We start from the raw sequence: 27,549 nt of genomic DNA on the forward strand, positions 1-27,549 counted from the left end.
GTTTCAGTCATCTCTACAGGAGGTGGACCACAGGCACCCACTCCTGGAGAAACAAGTCACAGCAGCCCAGAACCTCAAGAACAAAACGAGCAACCAGGAGACACGTAATGCTATTACTGAACGTAGTAAGTTCAATACACACTCGTCATGGCATGATCTCACTGGAAGATGCTGTTTTTGCTTAAGACACAAAGTCTCCATTGTCCCAATGCTTTGAGAGATTAACGCAAATTGAAACATAGAGACGAATCCATTCACGTGATAGATGATCGAACACTTATGAAACAAGAATGTGGTTCACTCGTCCCTTATGTACACATTATATGCATGTGACACTCATATTTTTGCAGGATAGCAACTCATGAGCTATAAAAAGGAAGGTTAGATGCAGGAAAATATGTATGCCGAGCACACATTACAGAATTTATCCTAGAGAGTAGATCTTGTATTTGGACTCTAAAAATGCAGTGAACAAGAGCTGCTGCCATCATCTGCCATTTGTGCAGCGCTGAAACTGGAAGCCGGAAGTCCACTTACACTGGCTGATATGTTCGTTAATTACATGAACACTCATATTGTAGTTTATTTTGACTCAGTGCCACATACAACATCCTGCTGGCCCAAATTCTCAATAGAGAACCATGTGTGTTCTTCCTCAGAAACAAATGCAGTAAGCAGCTCTTTTAGGTTTAAATAATGCTACATATTTGCAAGTCATTTTTAAAGACTTCAATCTTTTGCATGAACAATTAGGCTTAAAGCAAAGAGCCCCAGACAACATAGTGTGTCTCATTTCTCTTTTACTGGGATTTGTTGACCTTTCATTGGAGCTTTATTTTGATATCTACTGCATGTTTACGGCACTCTGATCAACATTAAAACCACCTGCCTAACAATGTGTTGGTCCCCTTTGCACTGCCAAAGCAGTTATGAACCATAAGGATGTCTGTAAGGAACTTCTAGAGGTGCTGGGATGACTTTGACAGGAGATCTTTAGGATCCTGTGGGTTTTGAGCGGGGCCTTCATGGATCGAGCTTGTCCGTGGGTCAGTATATAATTGCAGGACTTTTTGTATCATAGTTGACATTTTTGCTGTTTTCAGGCCTAAAATCAACATGGCTGCCTATAACCAAACACCACATGGCATTTTTACACAAAGATTCTTCTAAATATTATATATATACAATTGAGTAAAATTGAAATCGAAAGTTATTTATAAAGATATTGTAGTGAATCTGTTGACATGCCATAAATCCACACTTGACTCACACACTACTTTATATTAAATAAGTCAGAAAGCCTTGGAGTCTGGCCAGTCTTTTCTTCAGGAGGAAATGACATCATGTGGAGCAGGTCATGTGATCTGGAATTAACACACTTCCTGGAGAGGTGTTTTTGTAATGGGGAACTTAGTGGAAAGTGATTTAATTTGTTATTTTCCATATAAAATTTGATATATTGCCAAAAAAGAAACATCTGTCATGATTATCTCAACTTAATGAAAAGAACACAATCAAAAATATTTTAATAAGCTCATTTTATTATTGTTTAGCCAATTAGAAGGTGGCTGTTATTAAATTCAGATGGTTATTTAGTTGAAATTTTAATGATATCCAGTCATTTTTATTAATAAGTGATTGTTTCTATAATAAATAATTATGGAATTTGTAAAGACATGATCATAATGAACATTGTAAAAAAAATGTTTTTTATGATCATAATGAACATAAAAAACTTTTTTTTTTTAAACTTTTAATAAAAATGTATGCAAGATATATCCCATCTACTTCAAAAGTCCCTCAATTATATATTGGAACCCCCCCCCCCCCACTGCACATCTGGGAAATAGAAAGTAGATGTCCAATAAGCCCAACAGTGTCATTTTCAACAATAGTTCTCTAAGTTTTTATTGACCTGTGCAAATCCACAAAATCTACCCACCAGTGGCCAAAAATCCCTTGTAAATATTCCCTTTTAGGATTCAGGACCTTAAGATTCCGAGTAAGATAATTATATTTATTTAAAATTTTGATTTAACCATAATTACAGACAATTTCATACTCAAAGCCAGTCTGAGTTCAAATGTGATGGATTTGTGCCTTGTTGAAATGTTCTTTTTTCTGTCTCCATAGTTGACAGGCTCCAGACTCACTGGGAAGACTCTCAGACTAAACTCTCTGACAGGAAAAAGCAGCTACACAACATGCTGCAGGATTCAACCAACTGGCTAGATGCAAAGAAGAGGGTGGATCCTCTCATCAAACAAGCCAGCGAACGGCTGGAGTCATGGCAGGGCATCACATACACGGTGGACGCACTGAAGAAACAGAACGCTGAGCTTAAGGTGGGCCCACGCTGCATGAATGTCTCATCTGACTCAATCTAAAAGCAGTTCTTCCACTGCGAATGGGAGATTTACAAACAGATGATTAAAAAATAGGACATTACTCGTAGACGTTGGATGTCACCCAAGACATGTAAATATGTGAATCATCACATTCATTTGCGTTGATCCATCAGTTTCCTTCTCTTCTCCTCTCCAGCTCTTCTTGAAGGAGCTGCAGCAGTGGCAGGGACAGGTGGATGAAACCAACGCTCTGGCCCACAAACTGCTAACGCTGTACGCCAACGACGACACGCACAAGGTCACCCAGGTCAACGACAACATGGTGGCCACCTGGACGCACATCAACAAACGGTGACCGTACACACTTATAGTGTTATTACTTATTATATAGAAACACCCTCTGCAGCTTGTCTGAGCACGTGATGAAAAAATTAAAGAGAATAGTCTGGCAGCATGCAGTAACAAGAAAAGCACTCAGAGAGTGCAGTACTCCACCAAGGCTGCTCAGTCGTATCATTTCTGAAGGCTGAAATCTGTCTGTCTGTCTGTTAGCAACAGTACTCAAAAGCAGACTAATGGATTTGGATTAATTTTTCAGGGAAGGTCAGAAATGACACAAGGACCAAGTGATTAGATTTTGGCAGTGAGATTTGTGTACCACTGTGAGATAGCAGCACGGCGTCACTGTAACTATGACAACAAGTGAACATTACATCAGCTGCCTGCTGACGATCACATGATTGTGATGCTACTATAAATCCATCGCTGTGGACTTATCCATCGGAAATCATACAAGGAACAACTGATTAAACTGTGTCGGTGTTTCCGAGTTCCATTAATTCCCACCGTCCGTTACATATTTAGGTCACGTGATTCGGTATCCGTACATAACATACACATGCAGAACACACGCTTGTGCTCAGCGCAAGGTCATTTTGTTTGTGGGTACATCTATATTAAATGGACGCATTCTAGTGCCGGGATTTCAAGATTTCACTCGTCGGAAATGATGCAACGACTGAGCAGCCGTGGCAGGGAACTGCGCTCTCTGAGTGGGTTTTTTTTTTGTATTATCCATCAAATGTGCTTACTTTACAATAGATCAATGCTCTTCTTGTTTTGTAATTGTTGTCTTAAATTACTCAAGCTGCCATCTTTGTAAAAAGTGTTTATATCAATTGAAAAAACTGAACTAAACATTCTCAATAGAATTGTCCTTTAAATACCATAACATGCTGACAATGGGAAACTGCATCTATTGCTACTTTAGCCTGTTATTGGTCTGTTTATTTATTGCCCTAACATCAGCTTACGTATCTTGTTAACATAGATCTTGTGCTCTCTCTCCAGTGTTTCGGACCGGGAGGCAGCTTTGGAAGCAGCTCTTAAGCTGTTGCAGCAGTTTTACCTCGACCTCGAGAAGTTCCTGAACTGGCTGACGGAGGCTGAGACGACATGCAATGTTTTAATTGATGCCACCAACAAGGAGCATCCAGAGGCGGCCAGAAACCTGCTGGCTCAGTGGAGGGTAAGACACACACACACACACACACACACACACACACACACACACACACACACACACACACACACACACACACACACACACACACACACACACACACACACACACACACACACACACACACACACACACACACACACACACACACACACACACACACACACACACACCTACACCTAAATGCATATGCATAGAGCTCCTTCTTCTTCCGTCTGGTCCCAGGCTGTGCAGCTCCACTGAGTGTTTTCAAGTCACACATATTAAAATGTAACTGAGCGACCTGCTTGTTTATTGTGTTACTACGACATTGATTTTCATAGCAGCTCTGCATATTCATCAGGGTGTTTGCAGTCAGCCTGCAGAAACACAAGGCCAAACAGCTCTTGCTCTTTTATTAAAGCATATCTAATCAACGCATACTGAATACAAGCCATGAATAACAGCTGCGTGACAACACAATGATCATGTGTAGCTCACTGGAAATAATTTACCTTCTCCTGGAGATGGAAATGATAATTCCTGATGATTAATTATGAGTCCAAAGTGAGTCATTTCGAGCGGTTTATATTCATATTTCTTCTCACACTGGCTTGCTACATATAAATTCTGGCTACTTATCATAGTATTTGTGTTTTGTTGTTTTTTTTTTGCACAGAAAGTAGGAGAAGAGCTGTGCAGTGCAGAAAAATATAAGAACTCAGGACAGGAGGGTTCTGTACATTAAATCATTGTGAATTAAATTAGGCTTTTTTGACAAATGTTTCCAATAAAAGACAACAGACTTAACTAAAATCTAAAATAAGTGATTGTATGAGTCTGAACCTGCAGTTTGAGCCTGTGTGGATTGGTCTGAATGAGCCTTGCATATCTGGACTTTGAAATTTGACCCTATTCTTCTTTTCCAAAGCTACTCAAGCTCTTGTCAGGTTACACATCATAAGTGAACATCCACAAATCGGGTCAAGGTCTGGGCTTCACTCTATTGCCTCTCTGTGTAGCTTTACTGTGTGTCTGAGGTCAGTGATGGTCTTGATGGAAAACAGATCTTCTCTCAAGTCTTGGTTATCTTGCAGACAACATCAGGTTGTCCTCCAGATTTTCCTGATACTTTGTGGCCTTTATTTTGCCCTTTACCTTTACAAGGCTGCTGCCGAGAAACATCTGTCTTCATGGATACGTGTTCAGTTTGGAGCGGCAGGAATGACTGACATGCAACAGAAGAAAAATTTAGGAAATCGCCTACAGGACCTCAAACTTCATTATCAAAAAAAGGTGTTCTGTCTCCGATCCTGTTCATGGTCTTCATGGACAGGATCTCAAGGCGCAGCTGGGGTGAGGAGGGTGTCCAGTTTGAGGACCTCTGGATCGCATCTCTACTTTTTGCAGATGATGTGGTTCTATTGGCTTCATCAGATCGTGACCTTCAGCAGCACTGGAGCAGTTTGCAGCCGAGCGTGAAGCGGCGGGGATGCGGATAGTCCGAGGCCATGGTTCTCTGCCGGAAAGCGGTGGATTGCTCCCTCCAGGTTGGGGGGAAGTTGCTTCCCCAAGCGAAGGAGTTCAAGTATCTTGGAATCTTGTTCATGAGTGATGAGAAAATGGAGCAAGAGACGGACAGGAGGACTGGTGTGGCGGCAGCAGTAATGAGGGCGTTGTACCAAACCGTCGTGATGAAGATCACTTACCAGTCCATCTACGTTCCAACCCTCACCTATGATCATGAGCTCTGGGTAGTGACTGAAAGAACAAGATCACGGATACAAGAGGCTGAAATGAGCTTCCTCCATAGGGTGGCTGGGCTCAGCCTTAGAGATAGGGTGAGGAGCTTGGACATCTGGAGGGAGCTCGGAGTAGAGCCACTGCTTCTTCACATCGAAAGGAGCCAGTCGAGGTGGTTTGGACATCTGATTCAGATGCCTCCAAGGAGACTTCCTTTGGAGGGTTTCTGAGCACATCCATCTGGGAGGAGAATCCAGTGTAGACCCACAACTCGTGGGACAGATTATACAGGGTGTCCCAAAAAAATTGACATCATTTGAGATGTCCATAGCGGAGTGACTACATGGTCAGGCGAAATGGCACTTAATAGGATTTATTTTGGACATAAAATGTTTTATTCTACAAATTTCAAATGAAAAATTCTGGGAGATGGTAATTTTATAATGTTCCAAAGTTATTTCACATTGTTCAATGTGTGCGCCACTTCTGAAACTGCCGGGTGTCCAGATCCATTTTTCCCAACACAAACAGCCTTCCACTTGAAACTTCTTATGCCACGTCCAAATCTGCTTTCCTGTTGGCGCTTGTTTATGAAATTTTCTAACAAATTCACCTTGCACATTCACATTTGACTGAGTCTGGGCATACTTCAATACACAGAACGCCTTTTCTGCTGCAGTAAACGGTATGTCTTTTCTTGAAAGCAGAAAAATAAAAATGATTACATTTTTGTGAGCAAAAAGTGCAAACAAATTTTAAACTAATTATTAGGTGATAAAATGATGTCAAATTTTTTGGGACACCCTGTATATCTCATCTGGCCTGGGAATGCCTCAGGATATCCCAGGAAGATCTGGAAAGCATCACTGGGAGGAGGGACATCTGGAATGACCTGCTTCGTCTGCTGCCTCCATGACCCGACCCCAGATAAACGGAAGAAAATGGATGGATGGATGGATGGATGGTCTTCTGCCTACGCTGTTTAATTGACAGGTTCTGCAAAGAAAAGCCCCATCATCAAGCTAAAATCAAGGAACTGAAATCAGTAATGACTGCAGAATCATGCCAGACAACCAGCGTGCTTCCAGTTTTTGACTTTAGTTCAAGACTTCCTCATCTCTCTGCCCCAGCTGGTATGACAGGAATGCTGACATCGCAGCATGAAGAGTTCTCATTGGTCCGTCACCGCCTGGCAGAGAAATGCAGATTTGCCCCCACTGTGATGTGGGTGTTGAAGGGAAGGCTCTGTTCTGCAAGAGAACATATTCTGACCCTCGGCCCTCACCCTGCACCCACACACAGTTTCTGGTGGAACGGTGCACAAATATGCACACACAGGCACACGCACACACACACACACACACACACACACACACACACACACACACACACACACACACACACACAACATAGGTACTGGAAAGGAAACACACATGCAGCGTTTTGGAAATGAATTTTTAAACAGTTACAAATTGATGTCTGTTCTTGCTTCCTTGTCACACACACACACACACACACACACACACACACACACACACACGCACACAGCTCTTTCAACACAACAGCAGCACTGTGTGGAGCCCTGAGATAGTCTTCTGTGTCCAATTATATCGGTGGCTGGCAACGCAGCGTAGCATCCAGCGGGTGCACACACTCTCGGGCTACAGCGCCACGTGCAGATAAAGTTTAATTGGAAAATGAGTGCACTCATCCTTTTATGCCCCCTTTCAAGTTTCCTCTGCCTTTTTTTCCTACTCCTCTATCTCCATCTCTCTAACTCACCCCGTCTCTTCAACTCTATCTCCCTTTTGACATGAAGCTAACTCTCCCTCCATCCCTCGATGACTCTCCCTCCCTTCCTATTCATCTCCAAATCTCTCTCACTGTCACACATACGTTTAAACAAAGGCCATTCTTATGTTGCCACACTGGGACCGAATCTTTTGGGAATAGAGAAGAAGAAGATCATGCTTCCTCTGCGTCTTGATGTATAATTTTGGAATCCCAGGGTAACGTTTGGAAGATGCTGCGCAGGAAGGTGTACCATGTTCAGGTCGGGAATAAACAATCAGGCATTGTTCTTTTGTAACTGAAAGTTATAAAAAGTTCTCACTGGGGGTTGGGCTCGGCTAATTTGTGTGAGTTTTAGCTGTCAGCGTCATTTCTTTTACATGCTCTTTTTATGTTTGCAGAAGGAGTTTTAGTATCAATCTAGTTTTGTATGGCAAAAAGTTCAGTGAGATATAATGCTGTTTTCATGCTAAAAGTCTACCAACTTGTGAAAGAGTTATTTTCATATTAATTCAGTTTCAAATTAAGCCTATTTTCTTCCCTATGAGGCTTTACAGGTCAGTGTGGGAGAATTCTCTCAAAAATGTGCTAAAATAATAGGGCAGAACTATCCATTTAAAATGCAGGCGACTTAAAGTTCAGGTTGGATTTGACTCAGCTGAAGTTGATGTAAGGATCAGAGAACATTTTCATCACAGGGAAATCTGTATGGAGCTTTCTAGTAAAGAATTTGATATATTAGGTGATCTTATACTGCTCTACACCTTTACTGTCTTTAGTGCTTTCTGCTTTTTGTGTGTTAAATTGACCTATTTCTCTCTCAGGTCTCTAACTTTCCCCTAGTGGGGTAAGCTTTCCTTCACAGGAAATGTTCCTCTGAAGACACTTTTCATTGCTTTTGTCAGCTTTTAACAAATAAAGGGCAGCAAGGTAACACATACTAGCATCATACAAACTTTGAGTTACAACTCTGTGATTGCAGAAGTTTCTCTGAAACAAGACAGAATATTAATGCAAACTTAAAGGGAGGTAAAGTGACACCTGCAGTCTGAACATGGCCATCAGCTTCTGGAAAATTAAAATAGCCTTTTCATTTCCAAAACCTTTTTTTTGTGTCTTGTGCAGATATATTTACACTGTTATATGTAAACTACCGCCTTCATCTGTCTGTTCATTAGGCAAGGCAAGTTTATTTATATTGCTAAATTCATGCACAAGGCAATTCTATGTGCTTAGGGTAGTCATCAATGTGACCAAAGACATAGTTTACAAGTTAAAAAATATATATAAAAGTTAAAACATATACACAGCATATAAGTCATCAGCTAAAATATAAATGTGAATTAATGTGAATTGAAAAGCCTGATTGTAGCTGGTAGAAAGGACTTCCTGCCAGTGTTATCTTAACATTGTCATAATGTTATCTTCACTGAAAAAAAACTGCTTTTCTTTCAAAAATAAGGACAAGTGGCCCCGAACTTTTGAACGGTAATGTACATATGACTATAAGGTCCTTTCATAAATTTTAGCTTTTTGGTAAAATCTCATATTCGTCAAGCATCAGTTGCTGAAATGAAACCATTTGAGAATGAGAGGTACCAGCTAGACATTTCTGTACAGGCTGACACCACAAATAACATGGAAACCACTGGATTTTATGTCCTTACAATATATATTTTTTAAATACACTACCGCTATGTAGGTATTCCATTCAAAATTTCCAGCTAGAATAGTCATTTACCACATTAACAATGTCTACACTGGATTTCTGATTCATTTAATGTTATTTTCATTGAAAAAAAAAACTGCTTTTCTTTCAAAAATAAGAACATTTCTAAGTGACACCAAACTTTTGGACGGCTGTGTATGTACAGTCTTAATTGTAAAGTAAATATTATCTACAGCTGTCAAATAAATGTGAACTCAAAAGTACAACCTTTCCCTGTGATATGTAGTAGAAGCAGGAAGGACCTCAAAACTGTGCTCCAGTAAGCTAAAGTACTTCATTAAATCTACTTACTTTCTGCTGCTGTTATTAGCATTGCACTCTTTCTTTCCATTCCTGCAATCTGGAGAACTTGTGGAAGGTGTTTGTTGCCCAATACTTGGCGATAGTGTGAATGCAAATGACCAACTCAAGTTAAAATGCCTGAATAATTTATGGTGCCACCTTAGAACCAAGGCACCCTTTATAAATAATAAATAATTTACTAATGCTTTATGGATTAGTTGTATGCCATTAATGGGATCTGGAGGAGCCCTCAGATGAACTCCTGACCCGTTGGTGGTTTCATACGTATCTATAAAGCCTCAGTAAATGATGCATCAGTTGTTGAAACGCCATTAATTACAGCTGATAAACCCTTTCTAAAGCGTGTCTGATAGTTATTTATTTCAAAACAAGATGAGTTGGCACCAACTTACAGGCAGATAAAGTTAAAAAGCCATGAACTTGTTGATTACAGTGATTGCATATAAATTATTTAATAGATTACTTCTTGCCTTGTACATTAGTTGGCCATTTAAATCATCCAGAACCATCAACGTGTGCTGCTGTCCTCATACGCCTTTTCTGTAAGATACAATAAATGCATGATGCTATTATCCCACACCTCTCTGTGGTATTTTAGGTACAGTAATAAATGAACATAGTGTGTATATTGTATTATGGTTATGTATTGTTTTATGTAGACTCCTTGCCATCTTTGTCTTTTATATGATTTCCACCACATTTTGTGATCCAATATCACACCCAAAAATATATATATATATTTTTTTTTTTACACCCAATCAGTCTTCTTAAATATCTCAATCATCTCATAAAAATTATCTGTTTAAATCACTCCATTTATCTCACTCATTATTGAAGGCATATAATAACCATATTCAACATTTCAGAATACATGTCAGGTTATAAAAATCATTGCTCTGCTTAAGCATAATCATGTGATTACCTTATGTAAGTTCCCTTGTAGATCTTTATTAGTCTGCTTTTTAATGAATCTGCTTATGACCTTTAGTACCTTCAGGCAATTGTTGTTTCTGGGATCTCAAAACGAGGCCCCACTTGACAAGGCCTCTATTATAGCTCAATCCTGGTGGCTGTAGCTTTTAGGTAGTAAATTATTCTCTCAGATCCTGATCCCATCACTGTGACCACCAACTAAGGAGTGAAAAATAAAAACTGATACCTGAAAAATGGCAGCTATTACCATGAAAATAAAGTATATGCTCCAACAAAATCTATTGGTCCACATTTTCTTCCACAGACTCTTACTGGTACTTACTGGTCTGTGTGTGTGTCTGTCTGTGACCAGGACCTCGAGGCAGAGATCGACGGCCACACCGAGCTCTATCACTCCTTGGATGAAAATGGCCAGAGGATTCTGAGCTCAGTGGGGGAAACTGAGGATGGCGCTATGCTCCGGAGACGTCTGGGTGACATGAGCCAGCGCTGGAACGACCTGCGCAACAAGACCCTCAGCATGAGGTGAGAGAATACTGGGGGTCCAGGTGGTCAAAATGCTTTGATTTTGTACTAAAAAAAATACAGAGTAAAAAAAACTCCCCATTTTTGTGTTTTAAGGGCCCATCTGGACTCAGAGATGGCCCCCTGGAAGAGGCTCCACATGTCGCTGCAGGAGCTCCTGAACTGGCTGAGGCTGAAAAGTCAACAGTTGGAACAGGAGCCGCCTGTAGGGGGCGACGTCCCTGCAGTGCAGACACAGCTGGACACACACCGGGTAGGAGAAGCACTCTGCCAAACACTGCTTGTCTCTGCAGTGTTATGTTAAAAAATGTAACGTTCTGCATATTAGCTACATTAGATAGCTTTTTCATTTTTCTTTTTGTTGAAAGGAAGGTAGTCACACTTCTTAATTTTTTTCTCACGACTGACTTAGATTCTGTTTCAGTATTCCCTTGTGAGATGAACATTTTTCAGTGTTTGCTCAGAATCAGAAATACTTTTTTGATCCCAAAGGGGAAATTGCTTATTACAGTTACAGTTGCTCACATTCAAAGTCTTAGAAACATAAGCAGTACAAAAAATACACACTACCGTTCAAAAGTTTGGGGTCACTTAGATATGTCCTTATTTTTGAAAGAAAAGCATTTTTTTTTCCAATGAAGATAACATTAAATGAATGATAAATCCAGTGTAGACATTGTTAATGTGGTAAATGACTATTCTAGCTGGAAATGTTTAATGGAATATCTTCATAGGGGTACAGAGGAACATTTCCAGCAACCATCACTCCTGTGTTCTAATGCTACATTGTGTTAGCTAATGCTGTTGAAAGGCTCATTGATGATGTGCAGTTATGTTAGCACATGAATAAAAGTGGGAGTTTTCATGGAAACATGAAATTGCCTGGGTGAGCCCAAACTTTTGAATGGTAGTGTATAGATAAACAGAAGCAGAGAAATATGTCCTAAAAATATAAACATAACTCAAAAAAAGTGGAGACATAAAATGTATAATGTATTGTAAGTATACAGTGCACAGAGACATACTTACAGCACATTACTGAATTTTAACTCAAGAAATGGAGTTACCTGACAAATGACTTAACTGCTTGCATTGAATAAGTCTAAACTTTGACTATCGGCTCAGAGTTTCTGACACTGAAGAGTTACATAGTTTGATGTCCACAGGAAGGAATATTTTCTTGTGGCGCTCTTCTGTGCATTTTGGCAAAATTAGTCTATTGCTAAATTAAATTCTGTGGCCCACCAACATGTTGTGGAGTGGATGGTAGACATGGCGGTCACCATGGTCAGAGAGTCCAGCTACACCTTCACAGCCTCACTGGCCTTGTGGATCTTTGTTTGTTTGTTCAGTCTGTATACATCCGCTACCCTCAGCCTCCTGCCCCGGCACACAGCAGTATAACAGTCTGGAAGATGCTGAAGGACCTCAGGCACTTCCTAGAGGGCATCGGTGTTCTTTAACCAGTTCAGTTTATTAGCAACATATAGCCCCAGATACTTGTAGTCCTCCACAATGTCCACACTGACCCCCGAAATGGAAACAAGGGTCACTGACATGTTGGTTCACCTCAGGTCCACAGTTAGTTCCTTGGTCTTCTTCACATTGAGCTGTAGATTGTTCCACTCAAACCATGAGAAAAAGTTGTCTCGTGGTCGGCCGATACATCCAACTATTGGAGTCATCAGAAAACTTCTGGAGATGAATGAAGCTGGTGGTGTAAAGGGTGAAGAGGAAAAGGAGGAGGACAGTCAGCTGTGGGGCAAATACTGTGGTCTGCCTGTTTGATAGCCAACAATCCAGACCACCAGGGTTGCATCCACCTGCATCACGTTGAGCTTCTCACCCCACAGAACTGGACGGATAGTGCTGAATCCACTGGAGAAGTCAGAAAACATGACTGTCACAGTGGTCGCCGTCTTTTCCAGGTTGGCGTACTCATGGTTGAGCAGGTGAATGATGGCTTCACTTCAAGTTAGGACTGGTAGGCGAACTGAAGAGGGTCTAAGAATGGTTTAACCACGGCCCAGAGCTGCTCCAAGATGAATCTCTCCAGGTTCTTCATGATGTGGGAGGTCAGTGCCACTGGTCTGTAGTCTTTGGAGCCACAGTAACGAGGCCGGACGTCTTCCACAGCTCAGGGATGCTCTACAGACTCAGGCTCATGTTAAAGACCTGTTGAAGTACTCCAGATAGCTGAGTAACAAAGGCTTTGAGCACCCTGAGCTGTCCCCTAACATGGTCAGCTGTGAAGCTCACTGTAGCGGTGAATAGCAAATGGCATGAATTGAGGAGGGGTGGACTCATTGGTTTAGAGAGTAGAAGGAGGTCAAGGAGGAGTAAAAGTTGTAAGGAGAGAGTGTGGAGTAGGTGGTGGTTGTTGCAGGCAGACAGCAGTAGGGTTGATAAAGGTATTATCAGGGGATGAAGGGGACAGATTGAACTCATCGACCTGGTCCACACTGCCTTTGACTCTTCTATTCCCAACTGGCCTGAAACCAGTGATGGTCCTTGTTCCTCTTTCAACCTCTCTTGTGTTGCATCTTTCCTTGCCTTTCTGATTTTCATCGTCAAGTGCCCCTGTATTGTTCTAACCTCCTCACTACTGCCAGCTCTGAATGCCCTCTTCTTGTCGTCGAGGACGGCTTTGATGTCCTTTGTTCCCCACGGCTTGTTATTTGGTTAACAATGTGCCGTCTCAGCTGGGACAAGGAAGTCTACACAGAGGCTGATGTAGTCTGGGATGTTCTCTGTTCTCGCCCTGTAAATTTTAGATGAGGACATTCATGCTGGTCTCGTCTGTCTGTTGGTTATATCCAGTCAGTTAGCTTAGCTTAGCGTAAAGGCTAGACTGAAGTGTAAAAACAAACACGTGCCATTTAACTGGGAGGTATGTTCCAAGCTATTTTGTGGGCATAACCAGTTATCAGCTTTTAGCTAAAAGAACTAATGTAACAGTTTAAAGAAGTTGAATGGTTCTTTCTTGCTATTGGTGATCATCTCTGCTAAAATGCATTGAAGTGGCTTCTTCAACAATTTACCAAACAAGACATTTTGGAGCTTCATTTAAAAATGTGACTTAACAGAACTTACCAGAGTCTTTGCAATATATATCTGTTTTCTTCTTTCCTGCTCATTAGTAAGGTTGTGATGTTTGCTGGGGTTGTTGGGTTCAGGCATAAATTGGTTTGATTATGACTAACAGTAGCACAGCAAATCATATTAGTGAAGGATGCTGCGAAAACTTGATCCAAACGAATCACATTCTCCGCTGTCTTAAAAAGTAACTAGCTTATTAAGACAGCGGTGAAGTATATTATGAATACTTTGCCATCAAGCTAACCTTTAAATTAGCTCTCAAAGCAAAGTACTAATCTCTAGTGTTTTACTTTTACAAAACTCTCCGCCAATTCTGTCTGGACAAAGAAAATTAGTCTGTTCTGTTGCAGTCTCAACTCAGAGGGAGTTCTTTGCTTTTGGACCAACCGCTTGTGATCGACACTGAACATTTTCCCAGAGGTGGTGGTTAGAAAATGACCACTTTAGTTATTTTTCATAATGGTAGAAGGCTGCAGCATGTGTCTAGATTATTACAGTCACATTTTTCCAATGGAAAAACCCTTTTCCTACTTTTTCCATTGGGTGAGACAATGACAGTAGCAGATATGCTTCATACTGCAGTTCAGTTGACTAAAAACACGAGTAAATGGTTTGGCACAGAGTAATCTACATTTAAAAGCCTACCTGATTCAGTATGTATTCAAGCAAGAATCAATTTTAAATGAAGAATGACTGAGTCGAATTTGTCACCTCATCAATTCGAAGTGTTAGGCTGCCATATAATGTTGTCCAATTTGTATTGTTTACTCTTTGGAGTCCAGTCAGATGTCACACAGCTGCTACCTGAACCTCATTTACTTTTTCACTGTCATTTAGAAACACTGCTGCACCCTGGTAGAGTGACGTTATTATTCACTAAAATGGATTAAGTGGCCACTTCATTTTGTTGTGTGTCTCAGCTGTGGATTTTACTTTCATTAACCTGGTGGCCATGTGAAAATTCAAGGCCAGAAAAGTTTCCGAAGATAATATGAAGGCCATCGACGAGGGACTTTATGTCTCTGACCAACGTTATGCAAATCAGATTGTCTGAATAAATGGAGTTTAATGAAAAATCCATTTTATATCCTCTTTTATGCATAAAAAGCAAACTAATTTGGTCAGTTCATGGATTAAAATGACAAAGACTCTGCTAAAAGATGAGTTCTTCCAGATGTACATTAGGAAGGGGCTTATCAAAGCATGTCATTATTAATGTAGATATATTTTGATATAAGGGGCCACACACATGCACTAAACATCTAATAGTGACAGTGTATATTCAATATTTTACCACTGAACTTTTAACTACAACCTTTTCAGAATGTATTTTTAGGATCCTTTGTTTCAACCTGTAAAACATGTGAAGAGTTGTATTTATTATATCATACAAATCATGTTTTATACGTCTCTGTACCAGCAAGCCTTTATACAGGCTGTACCTAAAGTGTGGACACATAGGAAATCTCGTTAACTATAATTTTTTTGCTTTCACAGATTAAATGTGGCTTTGTTGAAAGAAGAAATAGTTGAACTGGTACTTCTCAGTGGATGTAAAGGATGGACATATGGAGATATAAGATAGGGTTAGGGTTGGGGTTAGTAGGGTTAATAGGGTTAGAAGGATTAGAAGGGCTGGGGTTAGTAGGGTTGGGGATCGTAGGGTTAAGGTTAGTAGGGTTAGGGTTAGTAAGGTTAATAGGGTTAGTAGGGTTCTTTAAACTTTTTAACCACCTTCACCACCGTGGAAAAGCCAAGTAGAATTTTCCTTGGATGACGTGCTTTAAATTCATCTGCTATCTTTCCATACGTCCATCCTTTACGTCCACTGAGAAGTACTAGAAGTACATGTGGTGAGGTCATGGATAAGGCAGTGCACCCAGCCATGTCACAGAGAGATCAAGAGAAAACATCCATCAGGAGCCACGGACATAGATATATATGAAAAATGTGTAAAAAATAATCAGCATTAGCAGACACCGTTTTGAGACTCATTCTGAGCAAAGTTGACTAAAAGATTAAAGCCATTGTGTCGTCAGCCCCCCATAAAACATATTGAGCCTACTTTGGCTTGAGGGTTAGGGTTAGGTTCCATTGTTTAGAGGATAAGTGAAATGAATTCATTGTCTGATCGTTCACAGGGTTTCAGGAGGGATGTGAGAGGGAAGGAGCCAGTTGTGACGAAGGCTCTGGATGATGTGGGAATCTTTCTGTCTGAACTACCCCGAGAAACACCGTCACCTGAGCAGAGAGGTAACATACATTTCCAATACGATTCCCTCCGAAAGTCCTGCTTGTAAACAGGTTCTCCTCCATAGTTTTTTTTACAAGCGTTAAAATCATTCGCCTATAGTGATTCAGACTTGATTTGATGTACTTGTAGACTTTTCTAAGTGAGGTTATAGATAGATAGATAGATAGATAGATAGATAGATAGATAGATAGATAGATAGATAGATAGATAGATAGATAGATAGATAGATAGATAGATAGATAGATAGATAGATAGATAGATAGATAGATACTTTATTAATCCTGAGGGAAATTCAAGGTTATTGTACCAAGAAACTTTAATCCTTAGATACACGAGTGATTGGACCCTACACTCTTCCATAAGTGGGTCAAAAATGACCTGTATAAGAATCAATGTGCTTTATACTATTTTTGTGATTTTGTGTTAAGAACAATTATTTGTATTAATTGTTTGTTATCTATTTTTGTCCACACAAGGATGATTTCATGTTTGAAATATGTTTATTTTCCACTTTATAACAGATTTTGAACATTTTGATAATTCAAAAAGAAGAATATCTATTTTGTTGACCTTTTTCCACTCTTTTCTTCCAGCTGTTGCTACTCTCTGACCCCCAAAGTTTGTCCGCTACATCACTTTTTGTATGATATTTTCAGTGATAAAGAGCGTGGCGTAGTAATACAAATATTACAGTTGCTTTAAAAGTATAAAAGGCAACTTAAAAATGTAAATGTTGTGATATCAAAAACATGTTTTTCGAGGAAAATCTAGAAAATGAAATGATAAAAATGTTTTATTACAAAGATATTGCAAGAAAACGACCTCATCGGGTGATTTTTGACCCACTTATGAACTTATCAACATCATAACAAACCTTTTACCTGCAGTTTAATTGCGAAGACCGCAACATTAATACAGGAAATGCCGCTATCTTGCAATGATACAGAAATCTTTAACAAATCCGTGGATCCAGACTATAAGCCACATCACCGCCAAAATCTAATCACTTGGTCCTCGTGTCATTTCTGACCTTCCCTGAAAATTTCGTCCAAATCTGTTAGTCAGTTTTTGAGTAATGTTGCTAACAGACAGACACACGGACACATGGACAAACTCACAAACGTACGCCAATCGTCACATATCTCTGCCACCACTTGGTGGAGTAACAATGCGCTAAAAGACACTAAAACTTTCTCTAGAGCTGAGGAAACCTCCAGAGTTGGATGATAGTTCTCTGTGGATTCATCACTACCCTGTTACCCTGTTTCACTCGCAAGAAGTCATATTGTCTGTTGATACAATAAAGTATTGATACAAGTGTAAATATTGATATATTTCATGATGACTAACTGGGAGATTTAACAACAAAGAATAAAACTGTGTCATCAGCGTATAGACGACTCTTGGGATAGATGATCCATTTACATAAATGGTAAACTGAACAGCAATTCAATGCTGGTGTCAGTTTATTATTCCAAAGACACACTAAAAGACATTTTTCTGGGACTGTTTTTTTTTTCTCCACAACTCTCAGACATCAGCCCAGAGGAGCGTGCCCAGAATGTGGGGCGAGTCCTGCGCAAGGAGGCAGACGACGTGATCAACAAGTGGGACCGGCTCAACGCAGACTCCACAGACTGGCAGAGAAGGTTGGAGCTGGCTCTGGACCGGCTGGTGGAGCTCCAGGATGCCGAGGACCTGCTGGACGGACAGCTGAGACAGGCAGAGATGGTGAAGGAGGCGTGGGAACCGGTGGGAGACTTGCTAATCGACTCGCTGCCAGAGCACATCGACAGAGTTAAGGTATGACTGAGTGACTATTACTTTGAATTTAGCTTTCTGTAAGGCCTCTAATTCTTTTTCAGTTTTCAAGCTAAGGTCACGACAGCTACCTGAAGGTGTTGACCTATTTGAGAGAGACAGAGTTAGGCACCGTCAACTGATGTTTTTCCTCAGAATGTTGTAAAACTCAATGGACCACGTTTATAGCTGCTGAGGTCTGATTACCCTGTGGTTTTGTTGATAGTATAGAATAAAATATCTATCTATTGTCACTGTGATTTTCCACAAAATTGGTCAATCTTTTAGTGCATAATAAATCAATACAAAGTGCTCAGTTGTTTAGAAGGTACCCGGGTTCAGACGGTTAGTGTTTGACAGAGTTCAGCTCTCTGATGACTTGTGAGTAGAATCTGTTTTCAACCTGTTTGTCCATGATTTGATGGACCTGAAGAGTCTACCTGAAGGTAGTGGGTCAAACAGAGGGTGTCAAGGATGGGATTGGTCCTTAAGAATGTTTGCTGCTCTACTGAATCAGTGAGAGCTGAATAAGTCCTCCAGAGAAGGCAGTGAACAGCTAATGATCTTCTGAGTGGTGTTGATGATGCTTTCTCTTCTGAACCACACAGTGATACAGTATGCCAGCACTGGAACCCCTTGTTGTGGAGTGGTTATACCTATCATACCTGCTCAATGTGTGTTCAAATATTGGTCTTTTTTTTGTAAAAATATGCCTCTGGTACCATACTCTCCATTTTTAAAGCGCCTATTGGTCCCAATCACATGAAAGAAAACAGCCTGTTAGGGTAAAAAATTAAAGTTTTGTGGTTGTGGTGGTCTAGTATTGGAATAGATTAAAAAAAACTTGCATTTTTGACCAAATTTGCACCAACATGTAGCTGGTTTGTGTTGTTCTATCGAAGCAGGGTTCTACCATTGAAGACCAGATGTCCATATCAATGAGCCTACCACATTTTTGGACTCCAGCTATGTTATTTCTCAAGTTATGGTACTGCAAATATTACTCACCAGATTGGCACAAAGAAAACGGTGCAGAAATCAACATAACTCCACTCCTCTTTAAGAATTTTTAACTAAAAAACTGTTAACTATGACCCAAGATTTTACACATGGCCAACTCAATCAGTCTTCACCACTTTTTTAAAAATCTGTCCATCTGAAGATGGTCAGATGTGAGGCACTTGATAAACTGATGCAGAATGACCCTATTAAGATCCATCATGTGATATCAATATGTTTGGAGTGTATGTGAGTTTTGTTTTTTTTTGTTTTGTTCCAAAAAACAAGCCTACCATTTGCCATCAAAGATGACTCTGATTGGTTTAAAGTACAAACAAGCATAAGCATTTATTTACCCCATAGCAGAATGATAGATAGATGCAACCAGACCATTACCTTCTACAGAATGGGCTGTCAAAACGAGACGAATCAGCCATTACAGTTACACTTATACGCTACATTTACACAGCTTCAGTCTGTTAGTATTTTCCAAAAGCAAGCATTAACCCTTGTGTTGTCCTGTGGGTCAAATTGACCCATTTGAAAGTTTGAAAATGTGGAAAAAAATATATTTTCACAGTGAAACTTTTGACGTCCACATTTTCAACATTTTTGGGAAATCGTTGAACATTTTTTGGTGGAAAAAAAGAAATGTTAAAAATGTTCTTAAAGAAAATATTAGAAGTTTTACTGATATATATGTAATCACTTTAGATATTTTTAGGATTTTTTTGGAAGATTTTTACTCATTTATTGAAAATATTTTCTTGCCAAATTTGGGGGATTTTTTTTTAAATAAAACTTTTAAGGCAAACTTTTAAGGAGTTATTGGAATTTTCTTCCTGAAGGTTTTACAGATTTTCTGAAATTTGGGGAATTTTTTTGCTGAATTTCTGGATTGTTTTGAGACAAGGAAACAATATTTTTTGGTGCCTGTAAATGAGGACAACAGGAGAATTAAACAAGCAGGAAAGTGGAGCTTCCATCATACATGCATTAGTTTGTCAGTGTTAGTACTGACATTTTATTCGTCTGTGCTTGTGCTGCAGGAGTTCCAAGAAGAGATCGCTCCCATTCAGGAGGACGTGACACACATGAACCAGTTGGCGTCCACATTTGATCCTCCTGACATTCAGCTGTCGCCTAGCAACCTGGAGCGCATCGAAGATCTCAACACACGCTGGAGGCTGCTCCAGGTATACACTACACCTACATGCACACTTCCATAGCCGTAGAAACACTGAAAAATTACTTTAGGACAAGTCGGGAGTGAGGATTGTTTTGTAAAGCTATGCGTAGTCAGAGTGCTGTGATCAGTTGGAGTACCTACAGGCCATTGCTCCACAGTTCAGGGTGTTTGTGCCAAATGTTCTGTCAGACAACTCAGGACATTGCAGTAGAACTTTACATTGACAGCCCAGACCTGGGGGACTAATGTCCAGCGCACAGCCATTTGAATGAGGGAGAGGTGACAGACAGACAGAGGGAGTCAAAGAGAGACAGGTCAAAACAGAAACAGATCAGGACCCAAGGGAGAAAGGAGGAAAAAGAGGAAGAAGGGGAAAAAAGGGCAGGGGCTGGAGCAGGATCATAACACTGGGGTTGGTCAGGTTCAGCAACGTTATGTTCCCAAAGAATGAGGTCAGCTGACTACCTGAATGACCAGGTCTTTTCATCAGTGGAGCTTTTCTTCCCTGATGGCATGGACATGTTCCAAGACGATGATGCCAGGATTCGTGGGACTCACACTGAGAATGAGTGGATCAGGGAGCAGGAGATGGATTGTCCTCCACAGAGTCCAGACCTCAGCCCCACTGAGAATCTTCTGGATGTTCTGGAGAAGACTTTTTTTGACTCTTCCATTGTCAGTATAAGATCTTGATAGAAAATGAATGCAACTCTGGACAGAAATAAATGCTGTGACATTGCAGAAGCTGATAGAAACGATGCCGCAGTGAATGATACTCGAAGCTAAAGGCGGTCCAACAAAATATTAGTGTGACTGTTTTTTATTGGATGGGCAGTGTACACGTAGGGTTCCTCGAATGGCTTGTGCTCTCCAGGGAACATTCCGAAGTGGAAACCCAGCTGATAATGTGCATACAATGCTTTACCAGCATGCCATCAAACTTTAAACTTTGAAGGTTAGTTTGCACTCGAGAACAAAAAGCACAAACATACAGATACAAACACACACACAAGCTCACAAAGCACTGGTGATCACAAGCAGTGCAGGGTGTGCCTCTTTTATTCTCAATAAACCCAGTGGCAGCCACACTGGAAGTCTAACAGTTACTGTAACCAGACATGACAAATGGAGCCAATCAGCTGCCAGGGAGATCAGTGAATGCTGAGGCGCTCCCGGCTCACATGTGCTCCGTGGTGACACAGCAGTGACAGGACCAGAAGGCCAGTCTCTCTGAAGTTAGCACCTGTCCAGATGCTTCCACACACACGGCTTTAGTTTGTAGTGAATACAAGAACACTGGTGTAATCAGCTGAAAACGCCAAAGGGAAAGCTCCTTCTCTTGAAATGTCGGCCAATTAAACCGTTCATTTAACTTGAAATCTTAATTATTTTTACTAACAATTACTTGTACAGTACGGTACAGTTTTTGTAAAATTGTTGCCAGGATCCTCATGTAAGTATCACAGTTTGCCCCTCCTCAAATTCTTATTTTTTTGCATATTTTCCTTGCTTTAATGTTTAAGATCATCAAACAAATGTAAATATCACACAAGGATAACCCAAGTAAACACAAAATGCTGTTTTAAAATGATAAGTTCATTCATTAAGGGAAAAAAATGTATTCAAAGCTACCTGGCCCTGTGTGAAAAAGTAATTGCCCCCTAAACCTAATAGTTTATTTTTCACTTTCAGCCAATTGACCATTGGTTATTTCTTTTGTTTAGACTGAAATGCATCTGGATGGAGAATTCAGTGGCTCCTGTAGATATTTGCTTCACTTTTAATGACTGCGTATATGATGGTGTTCAGGTGGCTTGAGTCAGTTTGGTGTTGTGTCCATATAGCGGCACACTGAGCTATTCCAACCAATTCCTCCTGAACAATCCCACTCCTTTTATTTGTACAACTCTAATTAGGTTACCTTGGATACAGGGGAAAACAACTCAGGCAGAAATGGACTGGGTGAGGTGGACTTGAAGGTAAATGTCATCATTTGGTTGAATTTCATCTTCAGAGAAAAGGACCAGTCATCTGTCCATCATCTCATACCATAAAGCAGGGTTTCTGCAGGGCATTAAAAAGCATTAATAGTCATTAAGTTGATTTTGTAAAAATTAAGGCCTTAAATGACATTAAAATCATTAAATTTGATTTTCAGTGGCATTAAAAATTCCTTCTGCAGCTTTCAAGAAAATATGTGACAATAATAATATAATAATATATAATTATAGGCTGCGATTCGTCAGATATGTGCATCTGCATAAACATGCCGAAGCATTGCGATAATTGTTCCAGCCGGTTGACTACAATTGCCACAAACTGCATGTTTTTAACCCTGGTGGAAAAAAAGAAATGCTAAAAAAAATATTTCTTAAGAACATTCACAAAAAATAAAAGATTTTTATGTGAATGTTCATAAAGAAAGTACTAGAAGTTTTACTGATATATGTGCAATCACTTTAGATATTTTTAGGATTTTTTGGAAGATTTTTACAAATTTTTTGAAAATTTTTACAAGAATTTTCTTGCCTTTTTTTTTTTTTTTTTAAACTTTTAAGGGAAACTTTTAAGGAATTATTGGAATTTTCTTCCTAAAGGTTTTGAAAATTTTCTGAAATTTTGGGGAATTTTTTTGCTGAATTTTTGGACTTTTTTCAGACAAGGAAACAATATTTTTTGGTGCCCATAAATGAGGACAACATGAGGGCTAAAGTGGCCGACAGGCTGGACCAGGTGGAGGAGAGCTGGGAAATGGCAAAACGCAAATTCCAGCAAAAATGGCTATAAAACATGGAATTCAGAGAATAACTACAGCCCGTGGGTGGTCAGGGGTGGTTTGCAGATTCAGAAATAGTGAAATGTAGGGACAGTTTTCATATAAAAATAATCTTTTACAAAAAAACAAACCCGTGCAATTTGTTGAGTTCATGGTCGTGGCATTAACATTTTTACAGTATAGCATTAAAAAGCATTAAATCTGACTGGCTGATTTCTGCAGAAACCCTGTAAAGCTCATGCACACACACTCTCCCCTGACGCTGTGTGTGGTTAGATGTTGATCATCTCAGCTTCAACGTTTGTGTCAGAGAAAGTTGAGATGCCTTTAAGCTTCCAAAGATTTACTGTTTTTTTTTTGTTTTTGTTTTTTTTTTTTTGCTTCCTGGAACAAAAATTAGTCGCTAATCAGTTTGATTAGATTCAATTAGATCAATGAACGCCGGGTCAGGAAGCATCAGTGATTACAGACACACAGCTGCTCCTCTGGGACTTTCAGGTTGCAGCTTACTGGCAAGTGTTGGAACTGAACCACGAGCATCATCTGGTGTTTGATCCATCATCGGATTAGAAAGACTTAATGAAGCCGTGAGTTCTGGCAAAGCTAGGCTAACTATTCCCCCTTGTCCCAGTCTTTATGCTACGTTAAGCTAATGAAAGTGTGGTTCAGTGTCATCATTCTTCCCATTTGAGTTCGAGCAAGAAAGTAAATAAGCGTGTTTGTGAAAAATGCTGCACTGTTTCTTTAAAACTTCATGTAAAGCTGAGTTACAGCCAAGTTTTTGTTGAGTTATCGTTGCATCCTGTTATTGTCAAATCTCTGCACTTTGCAATAGAACAGGAGTGTCAGACTCATTTTAGGTCAGGGGCCACATTCAGCCCAATTTGATCTCAAGTGGACCGGACCAGTAAAATCACAGCATAATAACCTATAAATAGCCACAACTCCTGATGTTTCCTTTGTTTTAGAGCAAAAGAATTCACATTTAATGAACTGTCTTTAAAACATTATGAACAACCTGAAATTTCTTAAGAAAAATAAGTGAAATTTCAACAATATTATGCCTCAATTTATCATTTACACATTGCAACTTAGTATCTACAACAACATTTACTCACAGCTGTCTTGAACTGAACAATCTAGTATTTTACTTTATGATCAAAATGACAGAAGTCAGACGAAAATAGACGAAAACAAGACAAAATATTACAAAAATGAGACACAAAATGACAAAAATGAGAGACGTAACAACAAAAAATGAGACAAACAGCAGAAAACAAAAAAAAATTCAACAAAAAAAATTGACAAAAAAGTTACAAAGCCACAAAAAATTGACAAAAGACACAAACGAGACAAAAAAATGACAAAAGCGACAAAAAAAATGACAAAAAATATATAACGCAAGTGAGACAAAAACAAACAACAAATAAAGTAACACAAAATGACAATAATCACAAGCGAGACAAAAAGAAAACACAAAATGACGGGAGGCAAGAAACAAAATGACAAAAAAATAGGCAATCAATGCAAGCGAGACAAAAAAAATCCACAAAACGACAAAAATTATCCACAAAACAAGGAAAAAAGCAAAACGCAAAATGACAAAAATAAGGCAAAAAACCTGAGCGAGACAGAAAGGAAACACAAAACGACAAAAACATGAGACAAACAATAAAAGTCAGACAAAAAAACCCAAAAAACAAGACAAAATACTACAAAAATGACACACAAAATGACAAAAGAACATTGAACAATCTAGTGTTTTACTTTATGACCTAAACAACTTGTCATCGTCAAGAAATTATTTTAAATTTATAGTTTTACAAAGTTACAATTTGCAGTTAATGTCTTCTCTGAATTTTTACACTTTACAAAGTTGTCCCGTGGGCCGGATTGGACCCTCTGGACGGCCGCTTTTGGCCCACGGGCCGCATGTTTGACACCCCTGCATTGCATCACATCTGTCAAACTATACCTAGAGATGTGACATCAGCAGGACGTGGGAGCTTATTTAGGTGTACAGAGATTATTTCCCCTGTATTCTGATCATACAAAACACTTGTTCTCTGCTTCAGTGTGTTAACTACTTCAAATCAGGTAAATTATCAGAGGTTAGTATCGGATTTTCAACGTCAGTGCCAAGAAAAACACTACGAGGTTCGTTTTTTTCTTTCAGATCGATGATAGGTCAGCAGTTTTTAGTTTAGATGGGAATCTGTAAGTCAGGAGACAAATATCTGTACCCTGCCTCTGTGTACCTACAGAGCTGTGCTGATTTGGCCCAATTATCTCAGCTCCATCTAGACAGGCAGATCTACAGGAGGCTCCCAGGACACTACACCCTCTCTAATTCCTTCACTGCAAATTCAGTCATCCTCTCCATTCTCATCTTTGTGCCTCCTACCATCCTCCATCGCCTCCTTCCATCTTCTGCTGTGTCTTTGTGAGAGTAGATCATGTGCCTCTCATTATACAGTAAAACACCATATTAATGTTAGCAAAGATGACTATCTCCCAGAAATATGTTTCTGCTTTGCTGTGTTGGAGAAAATTGCATCTTGTGTAATCTGAGTCATAGAACAGATTTGTAAATAAGGTCACATCAGTGCTAGAACTCACTAGATAAAGTTGTACATTTTTAGTTAAAACTGACCATTAATTGACTTTCTGTTCCTGCTAACCCAAAGAGAAAAATATTACACCTTAAAATGTATTTTTTGGGAACCAAATGGCATGGAAATTAGCAATCAGGACAAGATTGTAGCAAAATACGAGCAGAAATGAACCCTAGACTCCAGCTAAATGGTTAAAATGCTATATCAAGTCAAAGCTAACCGATAAGTTAGTTTTATGGACACTACTGTTAAAAAATTTAGCACATGAATAAAAGTGTGAGTTTCATGGAAAACATGAAATTGTCTGGGTGACTCCAAACTTTTGAACGGTAGTGTGTGTGTGACTACGATTCTGCTTCTGTAAGTTCCAACCTTCAACTCAAGCTGAAATCATATGAATCTACCTTTAAATCAAATGATTAAATGTATTCATTTGATAGATTTATTTGTTATTTGGATCCCCGTATTGATAATACCAGTAGGACAGAAACCTAGCCATTTATCCATCTTAATGGGTTTTCCTTCTTTCTCCCTCAGATGTCCATCAAAGAGCATCTGAAGCAGCTGACCGACGCTCACAGAGACTTTGGCCTTCTGCACGGTGGGTATAACACAAACAATTATGCACCTACCTGCATATATTAGACAGCTGACGAGATGCTCAAGAGGCACGCAATAGTTGTGAGTTTAAGTCAGTGAGAGTAGAAGTATATGGTGGGCAACATCACTCTGTCGCACTTAATAAGTGATAGAGAGAGTGGCACAGCAGTCAACTGTCAGCAGGTCACCAAGTGATAAATTATAGCAAGGAGAGAGAAAACAGAGACTATGAGGGTTTTCCATACTAGCCCAATACATACCGGTGTGCCAAAACATCCGGTCAGATTTTGCAAAATGCCGGCCACCATGCTTTTCTGGCTATTCTGATCCACAATCCTCTGCACAGTTATATCACACACATCACAGTGTCTCACAAATATAGCAAGTTTCACCCCCCTGTTGTCCTCATTTACGGGCACCAAAAAATATTGTTTCCTTGTTTGAAAAAAAATCCCAAAAAATCAGCAGAAAAATTCCCCAAATTTCTGAAAATTTGCAAAATCTTCAGGAAGAAAATTCCAATAATTCCTTAAAAGTTTTCCTTAAATGTATTATTTGTAAAAATTCCCCAAATTTGGCAAGAAAATTCTTGTAAATATTTTCAAAAAATGAGAAAAATCTTCAAAAAAAAATTCTAAAAATATCTAAAGTGATTACATATATATCAGTAAAACTTCAAATATTTTCTTTAAGAATATTTACAAAAAAATCTACCAAAATCCAGCAAATTTCACTGGATTTTGGTTGATTTTTTTTGTGAATGTTCTTCAGAAACATTTTTAACATTTTTTTTTCCTCCAAAAAATGTTCAAAGATTTCCCTAAAATGTTGAAAATGTGGACATCAGAAGTTTCACTGTGAAAATATTTTTTTTCCCCACATTTTCAAACTTTAAAATGGCTCAATTTTGACCCGCAGGACAACACGAGGGTTAAGTACACATAAAAGTGACAACTCATTTTGTTCTATAGACTGTAACTGCATGTCCCAATTGTATGCATAATGCATGAAATAATCTGTAAGGGCACTGAAAGTCAAAGGAGTCATGTGATCTGGACTCATGGAGCTCATTGGGTGGGTTTTTAGGTTTATCTCTAAATACCAATATAACCCCAGCACTCATTTATTGTTGCAGCAGATTCACACAAGATCAGGGTTATTGTTCATAACCTCACAGATGCTGAAATGTATCTCAGAAAACACTTTTAAATACCCATTTTGTAATACACTTGTGCATTTGATTAGTCTCTTATGGATCATTTACTGCTGACCAGGACTGTTAAGGTCGTATGGGACTAAAGTAGGAGTTTGAAGATTTGTATGTTTTTGTTTATTACTTGTAAA

General features: G+C 39.4%; 1 protein-coding gene across 15 annotated transcripts in view; it reads left to right on the forward strand.

The window, feature by feature from the left end:
• Positions 1-27,549, forward strand: part of dmd (dystrophin) — a 315,328-nt gene that overhangs the window by 235,557 nt on the left and 52,222 nt on the right. For 12 of the 15 annotated variants that reach the window (XM_055008380.1, XM_055008386.1, XM_055008379.1 and 9 more), the window contains 10 exons: positions 8-125; positions 2,134-2,345; positions 2,545-2,699; positions 3,699-3,876; positions 10,701-10,873; positions 10,970-11,126; positions 16,114-16,225; positions 17,761-18,029; positions 20,075-20,221; positions 26,143-26,206. In XM_055008380.1, coding sequence (XP_054864355.1) covers positions 8-125; positions 2,134-2,345; positions 2,545-2,699; positions 3,699-3,876; positions 10,701-10,873; positions 10,970-11,126; positions 16,114-16,225; positions 17,761-18,029; positions 20,075-20,221; positions 26,143-26,206 — 1,585 coding nt within the window. Of the gene's footprint in view, positions 1-7; positions 126-2,133; positions 2,346-2,544; positions 2,700-3,698; positions 3,877-7,494; positions 7,646-10,700; positions 10,874-10,969; positions 11,127-16,113; positions 16,226-17,760; positions 18,030-20,074; positions 20,222-22,130; positions 22,194-26,142; positions 26,207-27,549 lie in introns of those variants that run through there. The other 3 variants (XM_055008390.1, XM_023268362.3, XM_055008391.1) reach the window with 2 other exon arrangements.

Source organism: Amphiprion ocellaris, chromosome 24 (assembly GCF_022539595.1).
Source record: "Amphiprion ocellaris isolate individual 3 ecotype Okinawa chromosome 24, ASM2253959v1, whole genome shotgun sequence".
Lineage (NCBI taxonomy): Eukaryota > Metazoa > Chordata > Actinopteri > Pomacentridae > Amphiprion > Amphiprion ocellaris.